A 27,083-nucleotide genomic window follows, 5' to 3' on the forward strand; every position below is an offset into this window, starting at 1 on the left:
TCACATACAGTCTTTGTTTTGAGAATTGCAGACATAAGATACTGTCAAAATCATTGGAAAGATTAAGATAGTTTTCAGTCGCTTACAGTGTCACACGAGTATTAACATTAAGCTTCCTGAAAACCATGTTCCTATGAATGTATACATTCTGCTTGTGTGTTAAGGACTGCAGGAGAAAGGAAGATCTCTGGTTTCTAATCTGATTCTCTGGAGAGGGTATGCATGACCTCTTGTTTAGAGGGAAAACCAAACCATGCCAACTTACCGTGCAGCTAAAGGAAAAACTGATTGGCCTTGGAAAACAAGTTCTTAACTCACTGCCTCTTAGTACTGAGTAATATGGGTGGTGTAGTCTATGCCTTAGATAATCTCCATATTACATGGACTCCTCCATCCTTCGTAAATGTATATCACTGCTAATGTTGTATGGACTGGAGTCCCCAGGTGAGGAGAAGTTAGTTAACTTGCTGTAGGAGTGGATTGGCATCTGGATCAGTGATTCCAAAGTCCAGTACTATTCACAGACCTGCCCCGGGGCAACGGGATGGATTTAGCTTGCTAACTTTTAATCAGAGCCTGGAATTTCTGTGTACTTAAAAATTTGAAATAACCTGCCTGTTATGTGGACTGCGCTTTTATGCTTAATTATATTTTTATTTGCCAGCCCCTTTTAGCTACCCATTACTGGACCAGAAAGATGACATCTATCATCAAGTTAACCACCCTCTCTGGGGTTCAAGAAGAGTCTGCTCTTTGCTATCTTCTCCAGGTTGATGAGTTTAGATTTTTGTTGGACTGTGGCTGGGATGAACACTTCTCTGTGGACATTATTGATTCCCTGAGGAAGTAAGTAACAGTTCAGACTTCTAAGGTTTTATTGAATCAGCTTTAAAAACTCCTCAGCTGGTCAGTGGTGGCACATGCCTTTAATCCCAGCACTAGGGAAGCAGAGACAGGCAGATCTCTGAGTTCAAGGCCAGCCTGGTCTACAGTGCAAGTTCCAGGCATCCAGGGTTACACAAGAGAAACCAGGTCTCAAAAAAAAAAAAAAAAAAAAAAAAACCAGATCCTTCCCTCAAGTTTTTTTTCTACACTTTCATAACATCATTTGATGTTATATACTGTTGCTATCATTAATTTAGTAAATTTTATTTATGACAAAAACTTAAATTATGGCCATTGTAATTTACAAAGTTTTGATTAGCTGATAAGTTATGTTTTTGTAATACAGCAAAACCTTATTGTTACTTCGCTAGTGGACCAGAGAAAGTATGCTCTTTAATTTTTGGAAAGAGCAGGAGTCTCAAAGCCTGAGGAGAGGGACACTTCCCTGAGAAACTCTGTCCTCCCATCACATGACCTCACTTTCTGTGTCTCCATATTCAACGTTGTGACTTGATTCATGTACCCACCTGATACAAATGTCAGAGGGGAAAATCCATTACATTTGCAGCATTCTTACTATTAGTGAACGAAAAAGAAGAGCTTGAAGCCAAAAAGAACAAACACATCTCTAAGGCATCTCCTTTATCCCTGTTGTCCCTGAGGATGTGTCCTTCCCTGCCTAATGGTATTTCTGCAACTGGCATTTCACTTTTGTCACCAAGCTAGAAAGCAAAGTCAGTAACAACTATGTGAGCATATAAATGCTGCCCCTTTAACACTTAACAGCGTACGTGATAACCATTTAAAACCAACTTACATGTGCTGTCTATATTTTCCTTTTTAAGTGTTTTAATGCGCATCTGATACCATAACAGTAGAAATTTCAATTCATTGGGGGAGGGAGGAAGGGTGGCAGGGGAGTCATTGCATTAGCCCTTGGGTTTGCTCTTCGACCTTAGCATAGCCTTGAGTTTAGAATGGGTGAATCATGATGGTGGTTCTGCCCATTCTGCTCAAAGAACTGACCAAGCTGCCTTCTGGTTGTATTCACAGGCATGTTCACCAGATCGATGCAGTGCTCCTGTCTCATCCTGATCCACTCCACCTCGGGGCCCTCCCATTCGCCGTGGGGAAGCTGGGTCTAAACTGTGCCATCTATGCAACAATTCCTGTTTATAAAATGGGCCAGATGTTCATGTATGATCTCTATCAGGTAATGGAAGCAATTATAAGAGAGGCGTTTGTGTCCCACTTGTGATCATTTTTAATCATTTAATTTGGCTTGTTTTTCTTTTAGTCTCGACACAATACAGAAGATTTTACCCTCTTTACATTGGATGATGTGGATGCAGCCTTTGATAAAATACAGCAGCTCAAGTTCTCTCAGATTGTGAACCTAAAAGGTAAACTCGTGGACAAATGGAGTGGAAGCTTTGTTGTTCCTTTTTCCTGACTTTGTGTTTTTAGCTTTTTAGTTTTTACAGTCCCAGGAGATCCAACCAGAGCCTCACTCATGCTGGGAAGGAATCTCCCACGTAGCTGCATCATAACAAGCTTAGATGACAGAGTTGTCTTAGCCTTCTGCAAAGTGCTGAAAGGAGTTCACAACAAACATCACAGGCAGTGGGGGATCGAAAGAAAAATTAGCATTTCTTTCTAGAACTTCCACTTGAATTTCACATTATTTCACACTAAATACTGACAAAATATTACCAGCTTAGGGTCCTCATATCTGGGTGGGAAACAGTGTCTAACAGTAACCTGCATAAAGTGAGCAGAGCTGCTGGGTCTGGATCCTCCTCAGAAGTTATGGTTAGGTTCAGGAGACAGACTGACTCAGAGCCTGAAATGTAGCAACTAAAGCAAATTAAATACTTGAACAGCAGAACGGAAAATGTATTATTTAATAAGGTATTATTTTATTAAGTACCAAATCTGCATCCAGGAAGCCTCTGACAGATTTTTCTTTTTCGTCTTCTTCCCCCCCCCCCCCCCCCCCCCCGTCGCTTTCTCCCTCTTGCTCTGGCCCCGCTTTTTATTTGTTTCTCATTACGGATGGTTGTGAGCCACCATGTGGTTGCTGGGATTTGAACTCATGACCTCTGGAAGAATAGTTGGTGCTTTTAACCGCTGAGCCATCTCACCAGCCCTGACAGGTTTTCTTAAACATTCCAGCATTAAATACACGGCACAGTAGCTGGTATGGTGGCTCATGCCTATAATCCCAATGCTTAGGAGGCTAAGAGAAGGACCATGAGTTCAAGGTCTATCTAGGATATATAGCAAGTTCAAGCATCCTGGGCTGTATGCAGTGAAACCCTATCAAAAAAACAAAACAAAAAACAAAATGGGGGCTGGAGAAATGGCTCAGCGGTTAAGAGCACTGGCTGCTCTTCCAGAAGACCTGGGTTCAATTCCCAGCAACCACGTGGCAACTCACTGCTGTCTGTAGCTCTGGTTCCAGATAATCTGACATCCTCACACAGACATACATGCAGTCAGAACAACAATGCACATAAAATAAAAATAAATCTAAAAGATGAAAAATGAGTCAACCCAAGAAAAGTGACACAGTAACATTTGATGCTAATGATAAGCCACAGAATGACCAAGCGTGGTGTAGTCTTAGCAGTTTTACTTTGTTTAGCTTTTCTGTGGGTAAATTCTTTACCATAATAAGGTTTGAATTGTTATTCCATCAGGTTAGCAGATATGGGACCAACTTGGCAATTATTTGTGCAATAATAAATATCAAAACAGTTCTCAGGATGTAGCATAGTGGTATTTGCCTGGTATGTATGAGGCTCTGGGCTCAATCTACGGCACTACAGATACAGTGTACAGTTTGTGCTGAGTAACAGTGCACTGGCTTGTAAGTCCCATTGCTGGCCTTGTATCTAGATAGGTACCTCCAGGGGAACACATAATGAAATGAGAACAACTATCTCCATTAAGGGAGGAGAGTAGCTACAGGCAGGAGAGAGGGCTTTCTTTTCACTGTAAGCACTGAACTTTGTGCCACTGTTGAATATGTTGGTGTTAACGTAGAAATACAACTGCCCTAGGCTTGTGAAAATAAATCTCAGAATTGTCATTATCTTGTTGATGTAGGCAAAGGACACGGTTTGTCTATCACACCCCTGCCAGCTGGTCATATGATAGGAGGGACAATATGGAAAATAGTCAAAGATGGAGAAGAAGAAATTGTGTATGCCGTGGACTTCAACCACAAGAGGGAGATGTAGGTATATCTAGACCAGTGCTGAAGGGAATGCGGTTATTGTCTCCTTCACTGAAGGGAAACTCAGAAGCAACTTTGTGATTTTGTTTTTTAATCAAAACTCTACAGCAGTTTAAGATCACCAAGTACTGAGTGTTTTCATTGTAGGGCAACAAGTTCCTTATAAGACATAAGCACTTTAACTTTTTCTATATCAACACTCATTCTGTAAAACAGATGTTTCACTGGAGGTGTTCAAAGTAGTGAATTTTTGCACATTAAATTATATTTTCTATGATCTTGACTTGTTTCTTACTAGGACTTTGAGACTTTTGTTTTTTCTTTTTTTGGTTTTTCGAGACAGGGTTTCTCTGTATAGCCCTGGCTGTCCTGGAACTCACTTTGTAGACCAGGCTGGCCTCGAACTCAGAAATCCGCCTGCCTCTGCCTCCCAAGTTCTGGGAACCCGGCGACTTCTTATCTTTTTAGGGGCAGTAACAGTAGTGATTACCATCTAATTTAATGATACTTGATAGTATCCCTTTAAAATGGTATATAGTAGTTATAATTTTATATTATTAATTTGATATTGAGAAAAATACTATAAATCCTGTGTGTCCGTGCCCTGTATGTGGTTCCTAGAGGCCTCCTTTGTTATGTCTGTGCATTAAGCTCAGGGGTATCTTGTGTTAGATTCCAATCATCTCAAGCTTCACATTGTGAAGCATTAAGGACTAACAGAATCTAGACTTGTAGTTGTGGTTGAATGAGAAGGATGGAAAATGAAGTAAATGGTGAATGAAGTCAGAAGAATTAAGGTGACAGTAAATTCTAGGTGGGTTTACAGTTAACTAGAAACAGAAGCTGTATTGTTTCCGGCCTCTGACTTGGAAGAGATTGTACACACAAAGGTAAAGGCTCAAGTAACTTACAAAAGAAGTAATAAATTTGATTATATATAAATTTAAATTAAATATTAAATATTTAAATTAAAATAGTAAAGCCATTAATCAGAGAAAATGCTGTAGCAATTAGCCAACTACTTACATATGTATAAGACTAGGCATTACTCAAGAAATCAAAAATACACTAATTGCAAGATGGCCAAGTGTTAGTCACAAAGCAGATACTGAAATAATGTGTACTTGTTATATGTTTAGATTATTTTAAAATACTGATAGCTTTGGCAGTCTTTCTGGTTGAGTCTTTCCAGAAAAGGTTACAATACAATAATTATATATCCTATTGAATACCTTTCATGGAAAATTTTTTTAAAATACAGCTAGGTGTGGTGGCACACCTCTGTGATCCCAGTACTTGAGAGCTGGAGAAAAAACATCTCTTTCAAAGGTAAAGTGGTGAAAAAGTGCATTCAGCAGATAAAAATAAATGGTCAGATGAATACAAAATGGTACAGATCTCACAGGAAGTTTTTACAGTTGTGAGACTGATGCTCTTTGCTATGCTCCATGCCTCTAATCCCAGCGTTTGCAAAGCTGAGGTAGGAGAAGCACACCGTCACCTAGGCTGCATGTGTGTGTGTGTGTGTGTGTGTGTGTGTGTGTGTGTGTGTGTATACCCCAGTTTTCTAAAAATCCAGCTTCAGGCAGAAATGTTTTACAACTTCTAAAAGTTAGATTTAGAAAAATGTTCATGTCACAGAAAAGTCTAGAATATAGAATGGATATATAGAAATATACATGTGTTAGATGCATATAAGGGTACAGAGAAAAATTTGTGTTTTCAGAAAGATTATGTCCGATGTGTCATATCATCTATCTTGAAGAGGTGGTCCTTGTTAGTGTGAGGGAGGCCTTATGAAAGCGGTTTCTTATTTTTGTAATAGGTGAAGCTGTTACTGTTTATTTGAAATGACAGATATTCTTTGTCTTTAAACTTTGTTATAGCCACTTAAATGGATGTTCCCTGGAAATGCTAAGCAGACCCTCTCTACTTATCACAGACTCATTTAATGCTACTTACGTGCAGCCTAGAAGGAAGCAGAGAGATGAGCAGCTCCTGAGTACGTATGCCTACCATTCCGTCTGTTGGAAAAGATTGGCTAACGCTAATAATTTTCTAATTGCATTTTATACATTTTCTATGTGTATGTATGTGTATGTATGGGCACATGCTTGCCACAGGGTACATGTAGAGGTCGGAGGGCATCTTGTGGAAGTCTGTTCTCTCCTCCCAGTATCTGGATCAAATTTGGGTCATCAGGCTTGGCAACAAGAGCCTTAACCCATTAAAGTATTTTGCTGGCCCCATGACTCTTGTGTTATTTTAAAGAAATGTTAATGTGACCGGTTCAATATGCTCTCTCTGAAGGCTGGCCTTCTCTGCCACTCTGCTCGTAGTCAGCTGTCCAGGCATCCACTGGTCTCTGTCTGTATAACAACTGCATATGTACAGATCAGAAGGGCGGTGAGCCAGAGAGAAGTGAGGGTGCACAAGGTCTGCTGGCTGGGTGTTGGGTGTTCTGAGGGTTATCTTGTGTTTACAGAGGTGCCTCTGAGCCATCACTTCTTGCTTCTGCTTTGACTCATTCTGCTGTGCTTTGTTATATTTTATAAGCCATATGTGATTGCAACAGGAAAGCTGGGTTCCACTTTTAAATGTATGTGCAAACACTGATCTGTCTACTTACTAATCCACTACCCTTAGAAAACTCTTCAATTTGTGTGTGTGTGTGTGTGTGTGTGTGTGTGCATGAGTGCACTTGCCAGGTAGAGTGTACTGTATGTTTACGTGTGTGCTTGCCAGCTAAAAGGTGGCTTTGAGAACAAAGACATCTATTGCTAGAGATGGTTTTTGTTTTTTAAGATTCATCTATTATATCTATATGAGTACACTGTAACTTTCTTCTGACAAAACAGAATAGGGCATCGGATCCTATTAGAGATGGTTGTGAGCCACTATGTGGTTGCTGGGAATTGAACTCAGGACCTCTGGAAGAACAGACCGTGCTCTTAACCTCTGAGCCATCTCTCCAGCCCAAGATGCTTTTTTTTTTCTTGGAAAAAAAACCATGTTTTGTGTTTTATTCTACCTGCATGCATACAAAACGTGTCGTGTGTTTTACTCCTAGGAAAATACATTCAACCGAGTGAAAAGTAATTGTGTCAATCTGAACAGATACCTTTCTGTGTGTCCTAGTGACCGCTTACGTTTGTTCTATGTGTCCTAGTGACTGCTTACGCAATCTTTATGAAAGGCAGCGGGAAGCTGTGCTTACCTTTGTTACAAAGCTCATGCTTCATAGGGCTCTTCTGTTCTTGTTTAAGCAAACGTCCTGGAAACGCTTCGGGGCGATGGGAACGTGCTGATAGCTGTGGACACAGCAGGCAGAGTTCTGGAGCTTGCTCAACTCCTGGATCAGATTTGGAGAACTAAAGATGCCGGGTTGGGCGTTTACTCGCTGGCCCTCCTGAACAACGTCAGTTACAATGTGGTGGAGTTTTCTAAGTCGCAGGTTTGTTCTCGTGCACCACTGAGTAAAAAGGTTGAGTGTAGTGTTTGAATTGCCCTTCAGATTTTATTTTCCTGCTAATAATAATAGTAGCCGAACATTATCTTCTTACTGTTCTGTCTTCTTCACATACATTTTTCTTTTAAACATGAAGTCTCCATTTTGCATATTGAACAAGTTGCTCTTGGTTTTCTGATCTATAAAAATGGGGGTAAAAATAAAATATCAATGCTAGAATTCTTTTTGTTGTTGTTGTTGTTGTTTGTTTTGTTTTGTTTGTTTCTTTCAAGACAGGGTTTCTCTGTGTAGCCCTGGCTGCCCTGGAACTCACTTTGTAGACCAGGCTGACCTCGAACTCAGAAATCCACCTGCTTCTGCCTCCCAAGTGCTGGGACTAAAGGCGTGCGCCACCACGCTCGGCCATTTTTTTTTTTTTTAAGATTTATTTATTTTATTTATACAGGTACACTGTAGGTGTCTTCAGACAGACCAGAAGAGGGCATCAGATCCCATTACAGATGGTTGTGAGCCACCATGTGGTTGCTGGGAAAGGAACTCAGGACCTCTGAAAGAGCAGTCAGTGCTTTTAACTGCTGAGCCATCTCTCCAGCCTTAATTCATCATTCTTAAAATGAGTTCTTTCCTTCCAAGTGACAATCCCTGGGTTATAATATTCATATAGAACATCTTCATTCTCTTGAAAATATTTAAGCCGACATAAGTGGAACCGCAAAAGTGGGTTTGTTGTTGTAAGGATTAAGACCTGGGGGAAGAGGATCTAATGGGGGAAGGAAGCTGGTTAGCTGCTTGTACAAATTGTACAAATTTAATCAACTAGTAGGGGAAAGGACTTAAAGCTTGATTGTTGTTAAATATCTCACGAGTCTGGCATTTTCTAATTATTGTCATTTTTCTCCCTTCTATTAGGTAGAATGGATGAGTGATAAATTGATGAGATGTTTTGAAGACAAAAGAAATAACCCATTTCAGTTTCGCCATCTCTCTCTGTGCCACGGTCTTTCTGACTTGGCTCGAGTTCCAAGCCCCAAAGTTGTACTGGCCAGCCAGCCTGACCTGGAGTGTGGATTCTCAAGGGACCTCTTTATTCAGTGGTGTCAGGACCCTAAAAACTCAATCATTCTAACTTATAGGACAACTCCGGGGACTTTAGCACGTTTCTTAATTGATAATCCTACTGAGAAAGTTACAGAAATCGAGGTAAGCTCTTGTATTTGAACTTTATTCTATTTATTTGGCACTGGGTCTAGTTAGTGCTGGCTGTGCACATATGCGTATGAGTGACACCATCCACTGAAGCATGGGCAACACTCTTTTGCCACATCCCCAAAGGAAAACAAGCCATCCTTCCCTCAGCTGCTGTCAGCTGCCTGTAGCTCTTGAGCTAAAGGCGGGGATCCTCTCCTATCCAGGCTGGAATTTTGCCTCGCTTGATCTCATGCTGCCAGAAGTCAGCATTTCACAACATTTCTCCTTGTCTTCTAACTCTTAAATTCTTTCTACCCTCTCTTCTGCTGTTTCCTGAGACTTGGAGGTTTGCGGCAATTGGTACAGAGCTCCTGTGTAGGGCTCATAGGCCTCTGTTGACCATAGGTCTTCATTAATTGCTGCCCACCACAGAAAACTTTTCCAACCAAGGTTGAGAGCAGCACCCATCTATGGGTGTAAACATCAGTGTTTGGAAGGCAGTTTGGCAACGTGACCGTTTACCCAGAGCTAACAGTAGGTTCCCGCTAGGGCCAATGACCTTCCTGATCAGGGACTTCTGACTAGGTTTGACATTGCCAGGCACCAGTTCCCTCCCATAGAGCAACCTCCTGTTGGTTACACCTACAACAGTCATGCCCCTGTTACACCAGTGGCCACATTCAAGTAGATATTCTCTCCTGCTTTTGTACAGCCCTCGCTCTGTATCGTGGCTTTCAACTCCTTTTTCTTTCCTTCGCAGTACATGCTGTCAGTCATGACGATTTCCTAACCCCTTTTTGTCTTAGGCACTTACTAATCTTATTTCCATGCTAAGACCGGAGACCTTACCATGCCAGGCAGGTATTCTGCCGAACCCCATTGCTGACTTTTGACCTTGATTCTTCAGGTCAGAGGACAGCTTTCTGGACTCATTTCTCTCCTTCCACCACATGGGTCTTAAGGATTAAAATTAGGTCATCAGGTACCTTTACACACTTCAGCTATTTTTATAAAGAAAGCACACACACACACTCACACACACCTCAAGTTTTAGTTTGTATATTCATGCATATATACATATGCCCTATACAGATATGCCCTGTACAGTCAAAGCTTGGTTTTCTCTGTTATTTACTTGTTTGTTTGTTTGTTTGTTTGTTTATGAGAGCCACTTATCTCTGGCTGGACTGGAACTCGCAGAGATCTACCTACCTCTTCCTCCTGAGTGTTGGGATTCCAGGTGTGTGCCTTCACACCCTTCACACATATCTCTCCAGTTCTTGAAGAACAGCTTATTTCATAATGATCTTTTGTCCAGTGTGCCTTGGCTGCTCCCCTGTCTAGTGTCTACAGGATCAGTAGTTGTCAACCTCATTTGGGACTTTGAGTTCATTAAGCTTCCCTTTCACTGTGCATTGTCTGTTAGTACAGAGACAGTGCTCCATGATCAAAACACAGCAGGCATTGCTAGCAAGCCTACCTTTCTTCTTAACTAGTCACACCTTTGCCCAAATGTGCGTCTGTACTCAAACAGCTTTGCCATTTGAGTTAAACAAGAACAGTAAACAGAGTTCCCTTCATGTTGAGACCTCATCTCAAAGGGCACCGACAGTGGCATTTGGTAGCAGGTTCATTTTTTTCATCCCCCAATAAGCCAAATTTGTCTGGCATTTAACAGAGAAGTTAGAAGGGTCGGTCAGGAATTCCTGTCTTACCACTAAATATAGTAACCTGCCTCTGTGCCTTCATCTACAAGGCAGCTAACGGACTGACCGAGATGTAAAAAGATTTCGCTTAATAGTCAAACTGTCAAATCTGTCAGTTTTCCACACCAGTATTGTCAACTCAGAAGCTCATAGCCATCATTTTGTGTGGGTTGGCGTGGAGCTGTGGGCCTCTGCGTAGTTTTAGGGTTGGCCTGTAACTGTGGGCCTCTGCATGGTTTTAGGGTTGGCCTGTAACTGTGGGCCTCTGCATGGTTTTAGGGTTGGCTATTCTGTATTGTGTCCTTGGAGCAGCATTTGAAGGAATATTTACTTTATGAGAAGCTGTGTGATATCATCTTGTATAATAGGTCATTTAAGAAAAGCAGAATATCAGCAACCCAAGTCTGATAAATATTCACTGTAGCTACAGCATTGCTGATCAAGGATCATCAGCAACCATATCAAAATAAAATACTGTCTTGGGTTATTTAATAGCCTAGAAATACCAAGTTAAAAGAACTGAGAAGTACTTGAAATGGTTTCATGAGAGATGAAATGCTGAATTTAAAATTTTTAATTACTAGAAACTCAATTAGAGTTGATATGCCATTGAGGAATTAAAAGGACATTAAAGGTTTGGGAAAACAAAAAGAAGGGAAATGGCATTTCAGAGCATCTTCATGATATCAGAAAGAGCGGAAACATACAGTGAGAGGCTTTTGTTTAAAAGGCTACTTAGTGTGCTCTGGTCCTGTCTCTGCTCACACCCTCCTTCCTTCTCTCCCACCGCCATGTTCTGCCCTCTACTGTGATCACACCAGAGCAGTGTGTACTCTTGTTCTTGCCCCCAGCTTGCCAGCATCTCCACAGGAAAAGCAGCGCTTCCATGGACTCATGTGAGACCACACTCTTGTTCCAGAAGTGTGTACACTGCCCAGTAGCTGTGTAACTGATTTCTCACACGCAGCATTCCCGTGGGGCCTGCCCCCAGGTTGTCGCCATCACCACTCCCCGTCCTGACCCTCCTGCTCCCTGCTCTTCTGTGACTTCCTGTAGCACTTATCCCTTTTTTTCATTTTGATAATCATTGTTCTTGCTGAGTGAGGCAATCCCTTCTTATGGTCTCACATACCTGTCGACCATTTGTCTTCTTTTGAGAAACATCTGTTTAAATCTGTTGCGCATTTCTAGACCATCTCATGTGAATTCCTTCTTATTGTTTTGAGAGTTCCTTGTGTGTTCTGAGAATCAACCTGTTGTCAGATGTTTTCTCTTACCTAGAGGCTGCTTCTGGACTCTACTCTGGTGGCTGTTTCTTTGCTTTGTCATTTCCTTATGCTTTGTGGGAGGGGGGTAACCCATATTCACTGTGGTCACGCAGGGTCTGGTTTTTATTGTTTTGTTTTGTTGTATTGAACAGGGTCTCACTGTATATCCTAGCTGTTTTTGTAGACCAGGCTGGCCTTGAACTCAAAGAGATCCGCCTGCCTCCTCTTTCCAAGTACTGGGATAGAAGGGTCTATACCACTGCGCTCAGCAAGCAACCACTCTTCTGACCCACGCACATTCCACACACACTGTTCAGTGCACTGCTTATCCTTAACAGCTCTGCCTGTAGGAGAATCGCATGATTTACCCTGGCTGGCTCCTTGTCCTCTCAGTCTGTTTAAAGGGCCTCAACTACAACTATCTAGTTGGTACAACTTTGTATTATTTTTGTTAGTTTTTATTACCATGTATTCTTTTTTTTTTTTTTTTTTTTTTGGTTTTTTGAGACAGGGTTTCTCTGTATAGCCCTGGCTGTCCTGGAACTCACTTTGTAGACCAGGCTGGCCTCGAACTCAGAAATCCGCCTGCCTCTGCCTCCCAAGTGCTGGGATTAAAGGCGTGCGCCACCACGCCCAGCTCCATGTATTCTTTATTGTTGTCTTTTTGCCACCAAATTGAATAAAGTTCCAGAAGAAAAGGACATTTTTTCATATTCTGAGTGGCCAGACTAGTGCCTAATGTCCTAATGTGCTGGTTACCGTCACAATGACAAAGGCTGAGTTCCTACCAGGCCAGGTCACTGACACACCAGCGTTTACTATGGAGTCTGACTTTTCATGAACACACAGTGTCTGAGAAACCTAAGCCTTGATCATTTAGAAGAAGAAACCCAGTAATCTTTAAAAAGTAATGTTAAAACAATTAACAGACTGGAAGTTTAGGATTAAGGAATTAGGCTAGATTAGGAAAAAAGCATAATTTGGAATGATATAGTGCAAGTGTAGAAGCAATGTACCTTAGGGTTGATTTTCTGGAAGCTTTATTAATACAGCAGTTATTTCAGATATCTGAACTGGAATATAAAACAGACAGATTTATGTATGTATGTATGTATGTATGTATGTATGTATGTATGTATTGAGATGGGGTCTTGTTACATAGTTAGTTCATCCTGGCCAGAAACTCTAAATTCTTCCCCCTAAGACTTCTGAGTTCTGAGATTACAGGCTTGAACCAACCAGGAGGCCAAGACAAACTTTTTTTTTTTTTTCTTAAACAAGAGGTACAAGTTAAATCAAGGAATTAAATACTTATTTAAAATTTGTGGGCAAGGTATCTATGTGAGTTGCTAAAGTTTTATAATTTTAAATCATGTTTCAAGTAAGCTACTAGCCAAATGTCAGATGCCACATTTGTGAGCATTTGTAACTTAATTTGGAATTAGTTTTTAATTTTTATTTTGAAATAGTTTCAAATTTAACCAAAAGTTGCAAAAAATAGCGTGAATGTTTCAACTACCCAATTGGATTTGCTATATCACATCTTTATCACACAGGCAGAGCATTACACACACATTTTGAAAGAAATAGCAGTTATTCCAGCCTTGCCTTACCTTGGATAGTGCCACAGTGTATGATGTGGAAACAGGAGCCACAGAAAACAGGAGATAAACTCTGACCCTGCCAACTCTAGTCAGTTGGTACAACAGTGTCCTTTTAAGTCACGTGTTCCAGTTTTGTCCGTGGAGTGCATGTGCCCAGGAGTATATGTTGCATTGATTCCTTGTGAATTGACATTGAAAAATTGCTAATAATTTTTAGGTTAGCATGCAAAGTGGTGAGTTTCATTATAGCATTTTCATCTACACATGAGCTGCTGTGCTTTGCTCTCCCCGCTGCCCACACTCACTCCCTTCCTTCCCCAAAATAGTTCCTCTTTCTGCTCTTACCAAGCTCATCCCATTACTGTCTCTACTTCTCCCTTCATATCTCTTCTGCCTTTCCCATGATCCCCTTTCTAGTTCATGATCTCCCAACATATATATACACACACACACAAATTAAAATCTAGGCTGTGTTTACATTAACTGTTTTCTTATTCTTTTATATATGTGGATGCTTTGCCTGCTTGTATGTCTGTACCATGTGCATATCTCGTGCCCATGGAGGCCTGAAGAGGGTGTTGAATGCCTACTGTCTGTGCCTACAGACAGTTGTGAACTGTTATGTGTATTCCAAGAATTGTAGCCAGATCATCTGGAAGAGCAGTCAGTCCTCAACCTCTGAGCCCCTTGGTTTCTTTATGTTTTTAAATCGTTATGTATATACACGTGTATATACACATGGTGCACTCATGGAAGTCCAAGGACAACTTTCTGGAGTTGGTTCTCTCCTTGCACAGTGGGTTCTAGGGTTGGAGCTTAGGTTATGGGGCCTTCATGGCAGGTGTTTTCCTCACTGAGCCATCTCGCCAGCCCCAAGGATTCTCTAGTTTTCAAGGTACTCTGATGATAAAAACTGCTAATTCAGTTGTTGCATGTTGATGAATTTGCCCAGTTCTTATTATTTTTTTTTTAAGATTTATTTATTATTATATGTAAGTACACTGTAGCTGTCTTCACACACTCCAGAAGAGGGAGTCAGATCTCGTTACAGATGGTTGTGAGCCACCATGTGGTTGCTGAGATTTGAACTCTGGACCTTCGGAAGAGCAGTCGGGTGCTCTTACCCACTGAGCCATCTCACCAGCCCATTCTTATTATTTTAAATGTTACTACTATATACTTTTTAAAAACATCTCTTTTAGTAGATTGAATTCTAGAAATAGGAAGATCTGTGTCATAAGACAAGCACAGTTTAATTTTTGTTAGCAAATTATCTTCTGACAATTTGCTAATAATATCTGCTGGAAACATTGTAATGTACCTGTCTTAGTCAGGGTTTCTATTCCTGCACAAACATCATGACCAAGAAGCAAGTTGGGGAGGGAAGGGTTTATTCAGCTTACAATTCCATACTGCTGTTTATCACCAAGGAAGTCAGGACTGGAACTCAAGCAGGTCAGGAAGCAGGAGCTGATGCAGAGGCCATGGAGGGATGTTCCTTACTGGCTTGCTTCCCCTGGCTTGCACAGCCTGCTCTTATAGAACCAAGACTACCAGCCCAGAGATGGTCCCACCCACAAGGGGCCTTTCCCCCTTGATCACTAATTGAGGAAATGCCTTACAGTTGGATCTCATGAAGGCATTTTCTCAACTGAAGCTCCTTTTTCTGTGATAACTCTAGCTGTGTCGAGTTGACGCAAAACTAGCCAGTACAGTACCCTTTGCCCAGGTAGCAGTTAGCATTTCCAGTCTTGCAGATCAAGCAAATTGTGATAGCTTCTATGTGTTACCTGTGTCAACAACCACTAATAAATTATCTGTCTGTGGCTATAAGCCGTCCGTGTTCCTTACTGTTTTAAGTGTCCTCTGGATACTTTGTCCTTTTTGATGTGGCATCTTTTTCTTGATTTGGAGAGTTCTTAGGAATGCATGGCTTCTGACGGGCATAGTACGGCCGTATTTTCACCTCTTTCAGTTCTGTGAGATTTTAAGATTTTATTTTCTCTGTGTATTTTCCATGTATTCTCTATCCATTTTTTTCCTTATGACTTTGGGGCTTTCTGTGACGTTTCTCCTTCCCTCTCCTCCTTTCCCTGATTGGCTGGCATAATTTAACAAGTTTGCCATAAGTCCATCAGCTCCCACAGCTCACTCTTAGAGCCTATAGTCTAAGTGAGCTATAATGTTGTCATGGAAACCTGATTAATTTCAGAGAATTCACTTTATGGCGCATCCTATGCCCGCTGCCCAGCTCTCCTGACACTGCCTTTTCTCTTGTCTATATTTCCTTAGCTGAGGAAACGTGTGAAGCTTGAAGGGAAAGAACTTGAGGAATATGTGGAAAAAGAAAAACTCAAGAAAGAAGCTGCTAAGAAACTGGAGCAGTCGAAAGAGTGAGTCGCTTTTCTCAAGAGCAACTTCTGAGCTACTCATAAGGTTAAGTCTGTGCATACACTGTAAAAAGAATACACTTGTAGGACTTAACACTCAATGAAAATAACTTAAATCTCCTTAGGACTCTCTGACTTTTATTAAACTTTTTAAATTGCAGAAATAAAATCCTTTCAGTGCTAATAATACCACTTTATTAGGCAAATTAATGTGTTTTTACAAAATATTGATCAACTGTTATATTATGGTTGGGGACAACGTTGGAGAGTAATTTATTCATAGTTTTACAAATATTAAGTCAAAGTGTCTCAGGGACATGATGACCTGTTTGTTGCATTGCCAAACCCTCATAGGGCAGACATCGACTCCAGTGACGAGAGTGACGTGGAGGAAGACGTGGACCAGCCATCGGCTCACAAGACAAAGCATGACCTGATGATGAAGGGGGAAGGCAGCCGCAAAGGGAGCTTCTTCAAACAGGCCAAGAAGTCCTACCCCATGTTTCCTGCCCCAGAGGAAAGAATTAAATGGGACGAGTATGGCGAGATCATCAAGTACGTGAGCAACACAAACTCTCTCGGCTCCATGACTTTGATCTCTGTGGTCACCATGAGCTTGGCTGCCAAGTGCCTTGGCTTGAAAAGAACAGAAGGCTTCTGATTTGAAGCTCAAAAGTAGAAATGCTGAGGGCCATCCTGAGCATTCGTAGTGAAGGGAAAATATAGTTTTGTTACTTAGTTACGGGAAAGGTTTTAACAAAGACAGTTTAGACATCCTTTCCCCTGATTAAGAGCTAAGGGACATGCTGTGGAGAAAGAGAAAAAGAACTTCTGTTCGTGGTTGTATTTATTTGTAGGAAGTTTTGTTGCTTTGGTTTTTTTAGGGAGGAGTTGGAGGAAATAGAGGGAGGCTTAGGGTTCAAACCCGTGGCTAGTACATACTCAGCAGTTATTCCACACTGGGCTACCCTCTGTCACATCGAAGGTTTGTTTTTAAGGTGTCCAGCCTGCATCATTTTGAATGCGCTTTAAGTGGTTGTTACTGCTATTGTTGTTCTGTGGTTGTTACAGCTGGAGATGTTGGCTGTGGGGGAAAAGGAGCTGTAGCAACCTGGGTGCTGGGGAATAAGGCCTGGGTTCTTAGACGTAGGAATGAATTAGAAAGTTAAAATGATGACCACAGGGGTAGAGAAGTGTAAAACCAGCTATCTCACACTTCAGTAATGCTCACAGGGAGAACTACACACACACATATGTACACTCACTCATAAGTAAATTATAGAAAGATGCCGGGCCAGACTACAGGAGTGCTCATTACAGCCATTCTGATCTTCTCACTGGTCTACAGCATCCTTAAAGAGTTTGCTTGGACCGGAGATGTAGCTCAGGAATAGCATGCTTGTCTCGGTTGTATAAGGTACTGCTAGCTAACTAAGTAAATAGCACTCTTCAGTGGTTATGAAAAACACTATACATGTAGTCATCTGATGATTAATATTATGTATTCCTTAGCTTTGAGTTAAATGAATATTTAAGTCTTAAAATACATGAGTCTTAAAATTCTATTAGTCAATTACATATGTTACATAATGTTAGCATGCCTTCCACATGTCTAATTAGAGACTCACTGTTTAGACCAGAAGATTTCTTAGTGCCAGAACTTCAGGCTACTGAAGAAGAAAAAAGCAAATTAGAATCTGGCTTGACCAATGGAGAGGAACCCATGGACCAGGACCTGTCTGATGTGCCCACCAAGTGTGTTTCTGCAACAGAGTCTATTGAGATAAAGTGAGTACCTTGGTGGGGTTTGGAAACTTAGATTATAAGATGGTTTCAAGCACTTGGGTTATGTAACATAGATTGTTTCAAAAGTGAAATTTCAGCAGAGCCTCTAGTAAGCTCATGCTTTTAAAATCCCCTTTTCGGTGAGAAGACCTGTGAAGGATAGTGGTGTTTTCATTGATGATACCTGGATACCGAAGTGATTGGGTTAGTGGTAGGATGGAGATGTTCAGGGAGCTGAACATTAAATGTAGACTTATATGAAGGCACATTTTCCCAGTGTTTTTAGTAAGTACAGTAGCAGGTGCGAGAACGGTGCATCTGAGAAGCTAGCTCTTCTGAGTTAGTGCTTCTCTCATGAGGTGTCCTCCGTGACTTAGACCTTCCAATACCTGGAGGCAGAGAACTGAACAGGACCAGATGTAGTTAAGAAACTTCCCTTTTTTGCTTAATACAGTTAATACTGCCAAGAAGTCATTATTTTGGAATTTGAATCATCAGCTAACACGTGGTTTATTTGCCCAGTGACATCTTTTATATATATTCTTGGACAGAGCTTGGTTGGGATACATACTGAAACACATGTTTCACAATCCCCCTTATATAAGTTGTCTGCATTTCTTCCCTAATGGTAAAAGCCTAGTTTTTTAATTAACTTAGGAATCAGGTGAGCTTGAATAATGATGTCTAATTACAGAGCCAGAGTTACTTACATTGACTATGAAGGACGCTCCGATGGAGACTCCATTAAAAAGATCATCAATCAGATGAAACCACGGCAGCTCATCATTGTCCACGGCCCACCAGAGGCCAGCCAGGATCTGGCCGAGTGCTGCCGTGCGTTTGGTGGGAAAGATATTAAAGTGTACATGCCAAAGCTGCACGAGACTGTCGATGCCACCAGTGAGACGCATATCTACCAGGTAAATATGTGGGTGGAGCCGTAGGGAAACAGACATTGCTGGTCACACTAGCCCACTACACTAGGAATATGGCGAGTGAGGTGGGTACAACCCTAATACGTCCCAAGTTCAGGGTGCTTAAAGCAGACAGACTGCTTTCCCCTCACACTTATTCCTGTGGCAGTATGCAAGGTGCCAGAGAGCATAAAGAAAGGGGGTCAGGGTGGGGGATCCTGCTCAAGTTTGGAGGTTCAGGAAAGGCTTTCTGGGAGAAGTGATAACTGAGCTGGCTCTTATTGGATATCAGGACACGCTGCAGCAAAGAGTGGGGGAGGATGCTCTAGGCAGACATGAGGGGATACGTGTTCACAAAATCAGAAAGACATATTCATTGTGAATGACAGGGTCTGGCTGTGTAGCCCAGTCTAGTCTCAAACTCGCTTCTCCTGCCTCAGCCTCCGAGGTGCTGGAATTATAGGCATGTATTACCATGCCTCAAAAACTAAAAAAAAAAAAAAAATTAACCTTTGCTGCAGTTCTCTTAACTGGGAGAAATAGAAACAGGGCTAGCAAACAAGGCTAGTTAGAAGAGAGATAGTCTCACCTGGTTGTGGGAGGTAGTGACAGTTGAAGGTACGGGTGACATCTCTATCTGGAGGAAGTTAGATCTTGCCAAGCAGAAAAATTATTCTAGGTAAATAAGAGGAAGAGACATGGGGGGTGTGAAATTGAATGGAAGGTTCCAGAAAGGACAGGAGCTGGCACTCTAAGGTGCACCAGTTGTAGCTGCACATCTGGGCTCTCGTCTTTATTTTAGTAATTACACTAGAAATACTAGAGGCAGCATCCAGTGTTAGTGTCTGGTTGGGGGTAGGGGATGCCATGTGATTCTATTGTGCAGTCATATTGAGAGCCTTGCTCTGGAAAGTGGCCAAGGATCTTTTAAGACCTTACAGGTAAGTATGTCATTGTAAAGATTAGAGATCTGAGGAGGGAGGGTTTTAGATGTTGATCATATTGCCAGAGTTAGAGAATGGCAGAGATTATGTTTAATTGGTTACCTACACCCTGTGGGATTTTTCCTTCCTCTCCAGGTAAGATTAAAAGACTCACTTGTCAGCTCCCTTCAGTTCTGTAAAGCTAAAGATGCCGAGTTAGCTTGGATAGATGGCGTCTTAGACATGAGAGTTTCCAAAGTGGACACGGGAGTTATTTTAGAAGAAGGAGAGCTCAAGGACGATGGAGAAGACTCTGAAATGCAAGTGGATGCTCCGTCCGATGCTAGCGCTGTGGCCCAGCAGAAGGCCATGAAGAGTCTGTTTGGAGAGGACGAGAGAGAGCTGGGTGAGGAGAGTGAGGTCATTCCTACACTGGAGCCTTTGCCGCCTCACGAGGTGAGAAGCCTGTGCCGTCTCTGCCAGCGTCTCTGTGTAGTGGTGCTGGGAGTGATGGCGCCTCACGGGTGCTCGCCTCGCACTCTGCCATCGAGCCGCATCCCCTGTCCGACTATCTCTCCATTGGTCGTTCTTCTAGTTCCCTTGTTGTGGCTCTAGCCACTTAAAATACAGTGTATGGGAGTCAGTTTTGGAGTTCTTAAAAAGGACTGCCCAGGACATATGTCTGTGTATCTTCATCTCTGCAGCTACAGAATGATAATTTAAAGAAAATCCTTATCAAATTTTGTTTCATTATTAAAAAAGTTTTTTAAAGATTTATATATTTATTTTATGCACGTGAGTACACTGTAGCTGTCCAGATGGTGTGAGCCTTCATGTGGTTGTTGGGAACTGAATTTTAGGACCTCTCTGACTCTTTAAGTGCAGGGGAGATGTGGGGAGGTTTTTTTCTCTGTGCTAAAGCTATAGTGCTCTGCAGAACACTTTCAGAGCAGCAGCATTAGGCAAAACCACCCGCTCTTCTGATTGTCAGGCCAGAGTATCCATTGCCGTCACTTTGAGATAGGAGGGAATGTGGAAGTAGCATTAGGGACTTAGCCTCTGAACTAAGCAGGGCCTGGGGCCTGGAAAACGAGGTTTCACTTCCGTTCTGCCTGTTGATACTTTAGTTGACCCCTCCAGCAAGTGGGTGAGCGGAGAGCATAATATTACCTCGAGTCTCTGTTATTAGGAGGCATGAGTAATAAAACTGTGAAACATCAGAAGATGTGAAGGGCTTTGTAATGGTAAGTGACAAGGTAGAACCCAGAATAACAAACTCAGAATGTAATTTACAGTCTTGATGATCTGTCAAAGGACTTGAGAGATTAATAGAACTATCAGAGAGATCGTGCAGTGTTCCACTGTGTTCCACAGTGTTCCACTGTGATACAGCTTTGTGTCTACTGTTTTATTGAAGCTCCTCTTTCCCCTTTGACCTTATTTAAGGTTCCTGGACATCAGTCAGTTTTTATGAATGAACCGAGACTGTCTGACTTCAAGCAAGTTCTTTTGCGGGAGGGGATTCAAGCGGAATTTGTAGGGGGCGTACTTGTCTGCAACAATCAAGTAGCAGTTCGCAGAGTAAGTTTATTTTTAATAAGGGCTGGGTTGAACGTGTACTTCTGAAGCTTTATCATAATTCTGCAGTCTTATAATTTCATAAACTGGAAACCAGCCATTTACATCCATGATGCTGGCTGTAAAGGCTGATAGCAGTGATTCTAGTGAATGGTACATCGTTTCATAGTGAATTCTTACTATGTGACTCCTCTGACATTTATGTGTCTGTAAGAACCCATTACCACAGCGTTTACCTATATTCCCGAGTCAGGGCAACCCATTTCCTGACCAGTCATAAAGTGATCCATGTAATAAATGTTGCTTATTGTTTCTGCATGATGATGAATGGGAGATGTACTAAAGAACTTTTAAAACTGTTTTTCTAGACAGAAACTGGACGCATCGGATTAGAAGGCTGCCTTTGTCAAGACTTTTATAGGATACGAGACCTTTTATATGAACAGTATGCCATTGTGTAAAGGACATGACGTCAAGATGTGTCTGCTTGACCTTTCTCAGGAAGAAAGGGTTCTCATCTGAGGCTAAACTTTTGCTGTCTTGTTTTGTAACATACAAAAAGAATCTGCCAGAAAACGTGAGCATGTACTAGATTTTGAAAAATACGAATCAAGGGCCTGGGGTGTAGCTCAGTGGTAGAGCTCTTGCCTAGCATGTGCAAGGCCCTAGGTTTGATTCTCTGTCCTGAATAAAGAAAGAAAGAAAAAATGTAAATAGAACCCATTTTGTAAATGCTCTTGCCTAGCTCTGAATGCTAGAAGCCCAACGAAGAGACAGGCCCAGAGCCAAGAGGGTTGGTTTCCTCTGCAGGTCCCTTGTTCCAAGAGCTCATTACTTGAAGAAGAAAAAGGAGAAAACAAACAAACAAACAAACAAACAGAAGAGCAGTGCAATTTAGCAAACCAGTTGATGGCCTTACAGAAACTGGTGTGTGCGCATTTGTGTGAACAGTTTCTTGTGTTTTCTGGAATAAGAAGGGAGAATTGTATAGAAAGAGTATGCTATGTACGATAACAGAAGCCTTGTGGAACATTTTTCTTAAGAAGGGGTGTCGTGCGGCTGCTCCTCTTTGAGCTCTGCTCAACGTGGAGCCCCTGCCCTCTCTACCTGTGCAGTGGGAGGCAGTACACAGTTAGTTTAGAAACACATTTTTATTTCTCCCATTTGTTTATTAAGATTTTTGTTGTTGTTCAATTTGAATTTATAACCTCATCATTTGAATAAATGTTATCTAAAAGAAAGCCTCTAAGCTGAGTGTGGTACGCGCGCTTCTAATCCCAGCACTCAGGAGGCTGGCGTAGGAGGACTGTGAATTAGAGGCCAGCCTGAGCTGCATGGTTAGAGCCTGTCTCAGCCAGCAAGAGGAGAGCCTGCTGTGTTACCAGGTCTACACATATTTTATTTAGACTCATCTTAACTATTGGTCCGGTAACTGTCTCTGAAACCATCCAATGCTCGGTTTTTTAAAAAGCAAATGTGAAGGCTCGCATTTTTATAAGGTAACAGTGTGATTTAATTAAAGATTGTAAATGGTTTCCTTTCTGAACTTGTTTTTCATGTTTATGTAAACAGTGGTTGGATTTTATGCTTATTATTACAAAAATAGTACTGAACCCAGGGAATTGCCACCCTTGATACAGTACAAATGAATTCTGTTGGAGAGTAAGAACTGAAAATATGTAATTCTGTTGACTTGAACAATGAACCATGCTGTCCTGTTGTAGTTTCCCAGTTTAATTTTTAGAAGGTAGCATGAACAAGGCGATCCTTGATGCCTTAAGCATGGAAGCCGTCTTCTCTACACTTAGCATCCAGAGAGGCCTCACTCTTGTTTAACTTTGGAACTGTGTCTATTTCAACCCAGTGATCCGCTGTCAGTCTAGAATTAGTCTTTTATTCAGCTTCATGTGCTAACAGAACCTTCTTTCTGTTGTGGGTTATAGCACTGAAGCAAAGTTTGTACAGCCTTTTGATACTGAAAACCAGATGCACAAAATAGTGTTGCAGAGATGAGTGTAAAGAACATATTGTCCTTTTATCAGCCATGAAACATTCCTCTTTCGCTCCTGTTACTAGATAGAGGAGGCCTATAATTCTATTTCCATTCCAGGGGAAGAAATCCTGCGGTTGTTACATGCTATAAAGCTCTGGATATACCTATTACATGGTAATTATATCTAAAACTATTTCTTGCCTAACCTTTCTGCTGACCTACGAACAGGAATCACACTTTAAAATATTCCTTGAAGATGACTGTTGTACAATAATGTCATTGGAGAGCAGTCCAACTGCCTATGTCTCTAGATGACATCATCCAAAAATTCCTGAAATGGAGACCTTCACTCTAGCCTCAGCTACTTAAGAAGAACATGACTTCTAAAGACAACAGTGAGATAAGTCATGAGAGCAGAGAGAGTCTCAGATGCAAGAATAAACACAGGGTGTGAGACACCAGCCAACAACTGCACATAGTTTTCTTGTAAAGAAATTGTATCTGGGCACGGCATGGTGGCACACACCTGTAATTTCATCAACTTCATTCAAACTTGGCTGAAGGCCAGTCTGGACCACATACGACCCTGCTTCAAAAGAAGGAGAAACGGGTTGAGGACATAGGTCAGTGGAAGAGTGCTTACCCAGCGTGTGAGGCCCTGGATTTGATCCCCACGTCTAGAGGTTGGGGGGTTACTTACTGTATTTGTTGCAGTGTGGTTATACATGTCAGGCATTTTTGCAGTTATTTCTATACTTTTGTGACTCGGTAGGTGACCTGAGACAATAAAGAAGAAATTAGTTTGTACAGTGGGTTGTTTACCTTTTTTTCTCTTTTTTTTTCTTTTTCTTTTTCTTGGTGTCTGTATGCAGTTTACATACCATAAAATATTTACTCTTTTTAAATATACAATTCGCTGGTTTTAGTGACATCTTCAACCACTTCTATGTAATTCCAGAATTTTTTTTTTATCATTCCAAAAAAGAAACCCAGTAACCATTTGTGCCCCATTTTCTCTTCTCCCTAGTTACTCAGCAACCTTTCTGTCTCTCCCAGACATTTTATAAAGAATCATGCAACACGTAGCCTTTTGTGTCCTCTTTCATTTCAACTAACGGTTGTTTTCAAGATTCGTTAATGTAGTAAAGCGGTAGCATAATTTCTGTTTGCTTTGGGACGTGGTCTTGCATTGTGTAGCTAACACTGGTTCAAACTCAAAATCCTCATGTCTCTGGTGTACAGGGATTAAAGGCATATACTTCAGTATCCATTTTGTAGTTATATGACACTCCTTTGTTTGGATATCATGTCTGTTTGTCAGCTGATGTACACTGAGTGGTTCCCAGTGGTCTTGGCTGCTATAAAGAAGGCTGCTTTGAACATTCTTGGACAAGACCTTTTTTTAGAAAAACATGAACATTTGTATTGTACGTTTTCTTGCGTGTGTGCTTAAGAATAGGACTGTTGGGCCACGTGGTAACTTTGCTTAACCATCTAAGGAGCTGCTGACTTGTGAAGCAGCTCTACTGTTTCCTGTTCCGATCGATCGGCGTATGTGTAAGGAAGGGTTCCATTTTTTGCTACATGCATTGTTGACTCTGTCTTCTCGTCTCACCATCCTCAGCATGTGAGGAGATTCTGCCTGGAGGGTTTGACTTATATTTTGCTAATAAATAAAAGATGCTGAGCATGTCATGTTTCTTGTGCTTATTGGATGCTTTGTTTGTTTTTTGGTTTTTTTTTCGAGACAAGGTTTCTCTGTGTAGCTGTGGCTGTCCTGGAATTCACTCTGTAGACCAGGCTGGTCTGGAACTCAGAAATCCGCCTTTGGAGTAATGTCTCTTCAACCCCTTTGTCCTTTTGTAAACAGTTTTGTCTTTTTCATTATTAAGAAGCTTTGTATGTTCTCTAGATATTTCTATATGTGCGCGGTAGATATCCCTGTGGCTTGTCTTCACTTTGTTGGTCACTTGATACAAAACAAAATTTACAATTGTGAAGTCCATTTCTTCTCTCTTTTCAGTCACTTGTGTTATTGGTGTTTTTCTTAGAGAGCATTTTCTTTTTCTGGGTGTTTTAATGTAGTTGGTAGTGGAGGCAGGTATAGGATTGGTATAGGGGGGCTCTCTTCTTTCACCGTGTAGGATCCAGGGATCAAACTAAGGTTGTCAGGCTTGGTGGCAAGCACTTAACCTGCTAAGCCATCTTGCCCTTAAAAACCATTTTTACAAAGCCTCATCCAAATTGCAAAGGTAGACTTTTTTTTTTTCCTAATAGTTTTTAGCTCTTACAGGTAGGATTCTTTCTTTTTTTTTTTTTTCTTAACCTGAATTGGATTAATTCTTTTTCTGAGGTAAGCATCTTATTTCATTTTTCTGCGTGTAGATGACCAGTTGTCCTGGCATCATTTATTGAATGTTCTATCATTGATTTGCCATTTTGAAAGTCAGCTGACCAAATCCAAGGTTACATCTGCTCACCCAGTTCTCTCTCATTGATCTCTGTATCTTCACGCCAGTGTTACACATCTGGATAACTTCATGTTTGTTAAGATTTGAGGTCAGGATGTTTGAATTCCCTAACTTGTTTCAAGACCCTCTTCCTCTGTATGGAGTCCTTTAGCATTCCCACATGAACTTTGGAATCAGTCCATCAAATTTTTAAAACACCCATTCTTAATAGGAAAGGGGCTATTGAAATGTATTACTTCAAATATTACAATGTAATGCCTAAAAGGGACTGCGTAGAATGTAACTAGTCCAGCATAGTTTAGTATTGAATGAACAAGGCTGTGGAATAGCAAAGATTAGTTTGAGAGGCACAAAGCTGGTTAAAGGCAGGGTTGGAATCGGAGTCCAGCTGTGGAGTCTAGTTTCCAGAGTCAGACATGGCTGCCCACCCTTTGTTTCCTAGTGTGTGGGATGCTACCGCAGAAGCATCACCAATCAGAAATCAGTGTTGGTTCCATCACAAGACTGTCTCTAAAAGAATCCATTGTGCATGCCTCTTAAGTTCCTAGGTGGGCTTAAGGATAGCGTGTCCAGGTCATCTGCTCTAAGAATGGCACCTGGTAGAGCTCGAGCATGAGAAGATGACTGGAGTTGGCAGGTGGCTGTTAGCTGCCTAATGTGTGGGTACTGGGAACAGAACCTAGGTCTTGACCACTGAACTACCTCTCCTGCTTCCACCTCCCAAGGTGTGGAGTTACGGGCACGTGCCACCACATTGGCCTTTCGGTGCCTATTTTTGGAAAAAAAAAAAAAAAACAACAACAACAACAACAAAAACCCAGGATGTTCCTTATAATACATCACTTATATTCAGAAAACAAAATCTGATAAAATCCTACCATTGCATCCAAAACCCCATTCAGATGTTGCTATTTGTTTGCAGCCTTTTTTTTTCTAAGCACAAATAAAACATGCATGTGAGCAAGCCATCTACTCACTCTTAGCTGCATAGCCTGGTGTTGGGATTGGTGGGCCAGCTGTGCTGCTGCTTCCGGTTGGCTTTGAGTTTCTGAGTGACCTCAGCACAGTAAGCTTTGCACACATCACAAGCACTTCCAGCTCCTTGACTCTGGACCAGGCACTTCCTGAAAGCCACTGGGCAGCGTCTGCTGGCTCTTGAATCTTCTCACTCCCTGTTGTCGGTATCCCTGGGCTTCCACCAGCTCAGCCTAACTTTGATGTATCGGTCTGACTCGTGCCAGATGAGCTTCTGGGTCCTCCTTCCGGGTCTCGGACTTCACCAGAGGCTAGAAGGCAACCATGATCACAACCACCTCACAGGCAGCCCCAAGGGAGAAGCTGCCATTGGTTTTTAACGTGCTCCCCTGTTTTGGCTGTTTTGTTAAATATTTACCCCACAGCTGTGCTCTCTCTGTAAGCATTACATTTACTGCTGGGGCAAAGATGAAGTGATGCTTGCCATGCAGGGACCTTCTGAGGGGAGGGATGGGTGAAAAGAATGAAGCATACTGATTTCAGTCTACTTTATAAGCTAGGAACCATCACAGAAACAGTGGTTAGAGAGCTTAAGTAACGTGCCAACATGATTTTATAACTGTCCTTGCCAAAGAACGTTGACTGTCAGTTCGTCTGGATCATCCACCCCCTTAACACTGAAGTTTTAGGGGT

General features: G+C 41.6%; 1 protein-coding gene across 3 annotated transcripts in view; it reads left to right on the top strand.

The window, feature by feature from the left end:
- The window catches only part of Cpsf2 (cleavage and polyadenylation specific factor 2), a 30,327-nt gene extending 5,688 nt beyond the window's left edge, over positions 1–24,639 (top strand). For all 3 annotated transcript variants that reach the window (XM_021178809.3, XM_021178808.2, XM_021178807.2), the window contains exons 2-15: positions 665–846; positions 1,939–2,098; positions 2,183–2,288; positions 3,997–4,126; positions 6,013–6,128; positions 7,393–7,580; positions 8,505–8,795; positions 15,654–15,754; positions 16,106–16,306; positions 17,387–17,539; positions 18,231–18,456; positions 19,530–19,829; positions 20,820–20,954; positions 21,320–24,639. In XM_021178809.3, the coding sequence (XP_021034468.1) occupies positions 698–846; positions 1,939–2,098; positions 2,183–2,288; positions 3,997–4,126; positions 6,013–6,128; positions 7,393–7,580; positions 8,505–8,795; positions 15,654–15,754; positions 16,106–16,306; positions 17,387–17,539; positions 18,231–18,456; positions 19,530–19,829; positions 20,820–20,954; positions 21,320–21,412 (2,349 nt within the window). In that variant the 5' untranslated portion in view covers positions 665–697 and the 3' untranslated portion in view covers positions 21,413–24,639. The remainder of the gene's footprint in view (positions 1–664; positions 847–1,938; positions 2,099–2,182; positions 2,289–3,996; positions 4,127–6,012; positions 6,129–7,392; positions 7,581–8,504; positions 8,796–15,653; positions 15,755–16,105; positions 16,307–17,386; positions 17,540–18,230; positions 18,457–19,529; positions 19,830–20,819; positions 20,955–21,319) is intronic.
- Positions 24,640–27,083: the final 2,444 nt, after the last annotated feature.

Source organism: Mus caroli, unplaced genomic scaffold (assembly GCF_978045245.1).
Source record: "Mus caroli unplaced genomic scaffold, Mus_caroli_1 scaffold_14, whole genome shotgun sequence".
NCBI classification, from domain to species: Eukaryota; Metazoa; Chordata; class Mammalia; order Rodentia; family Muridae; genus Mus; species Mus caroli.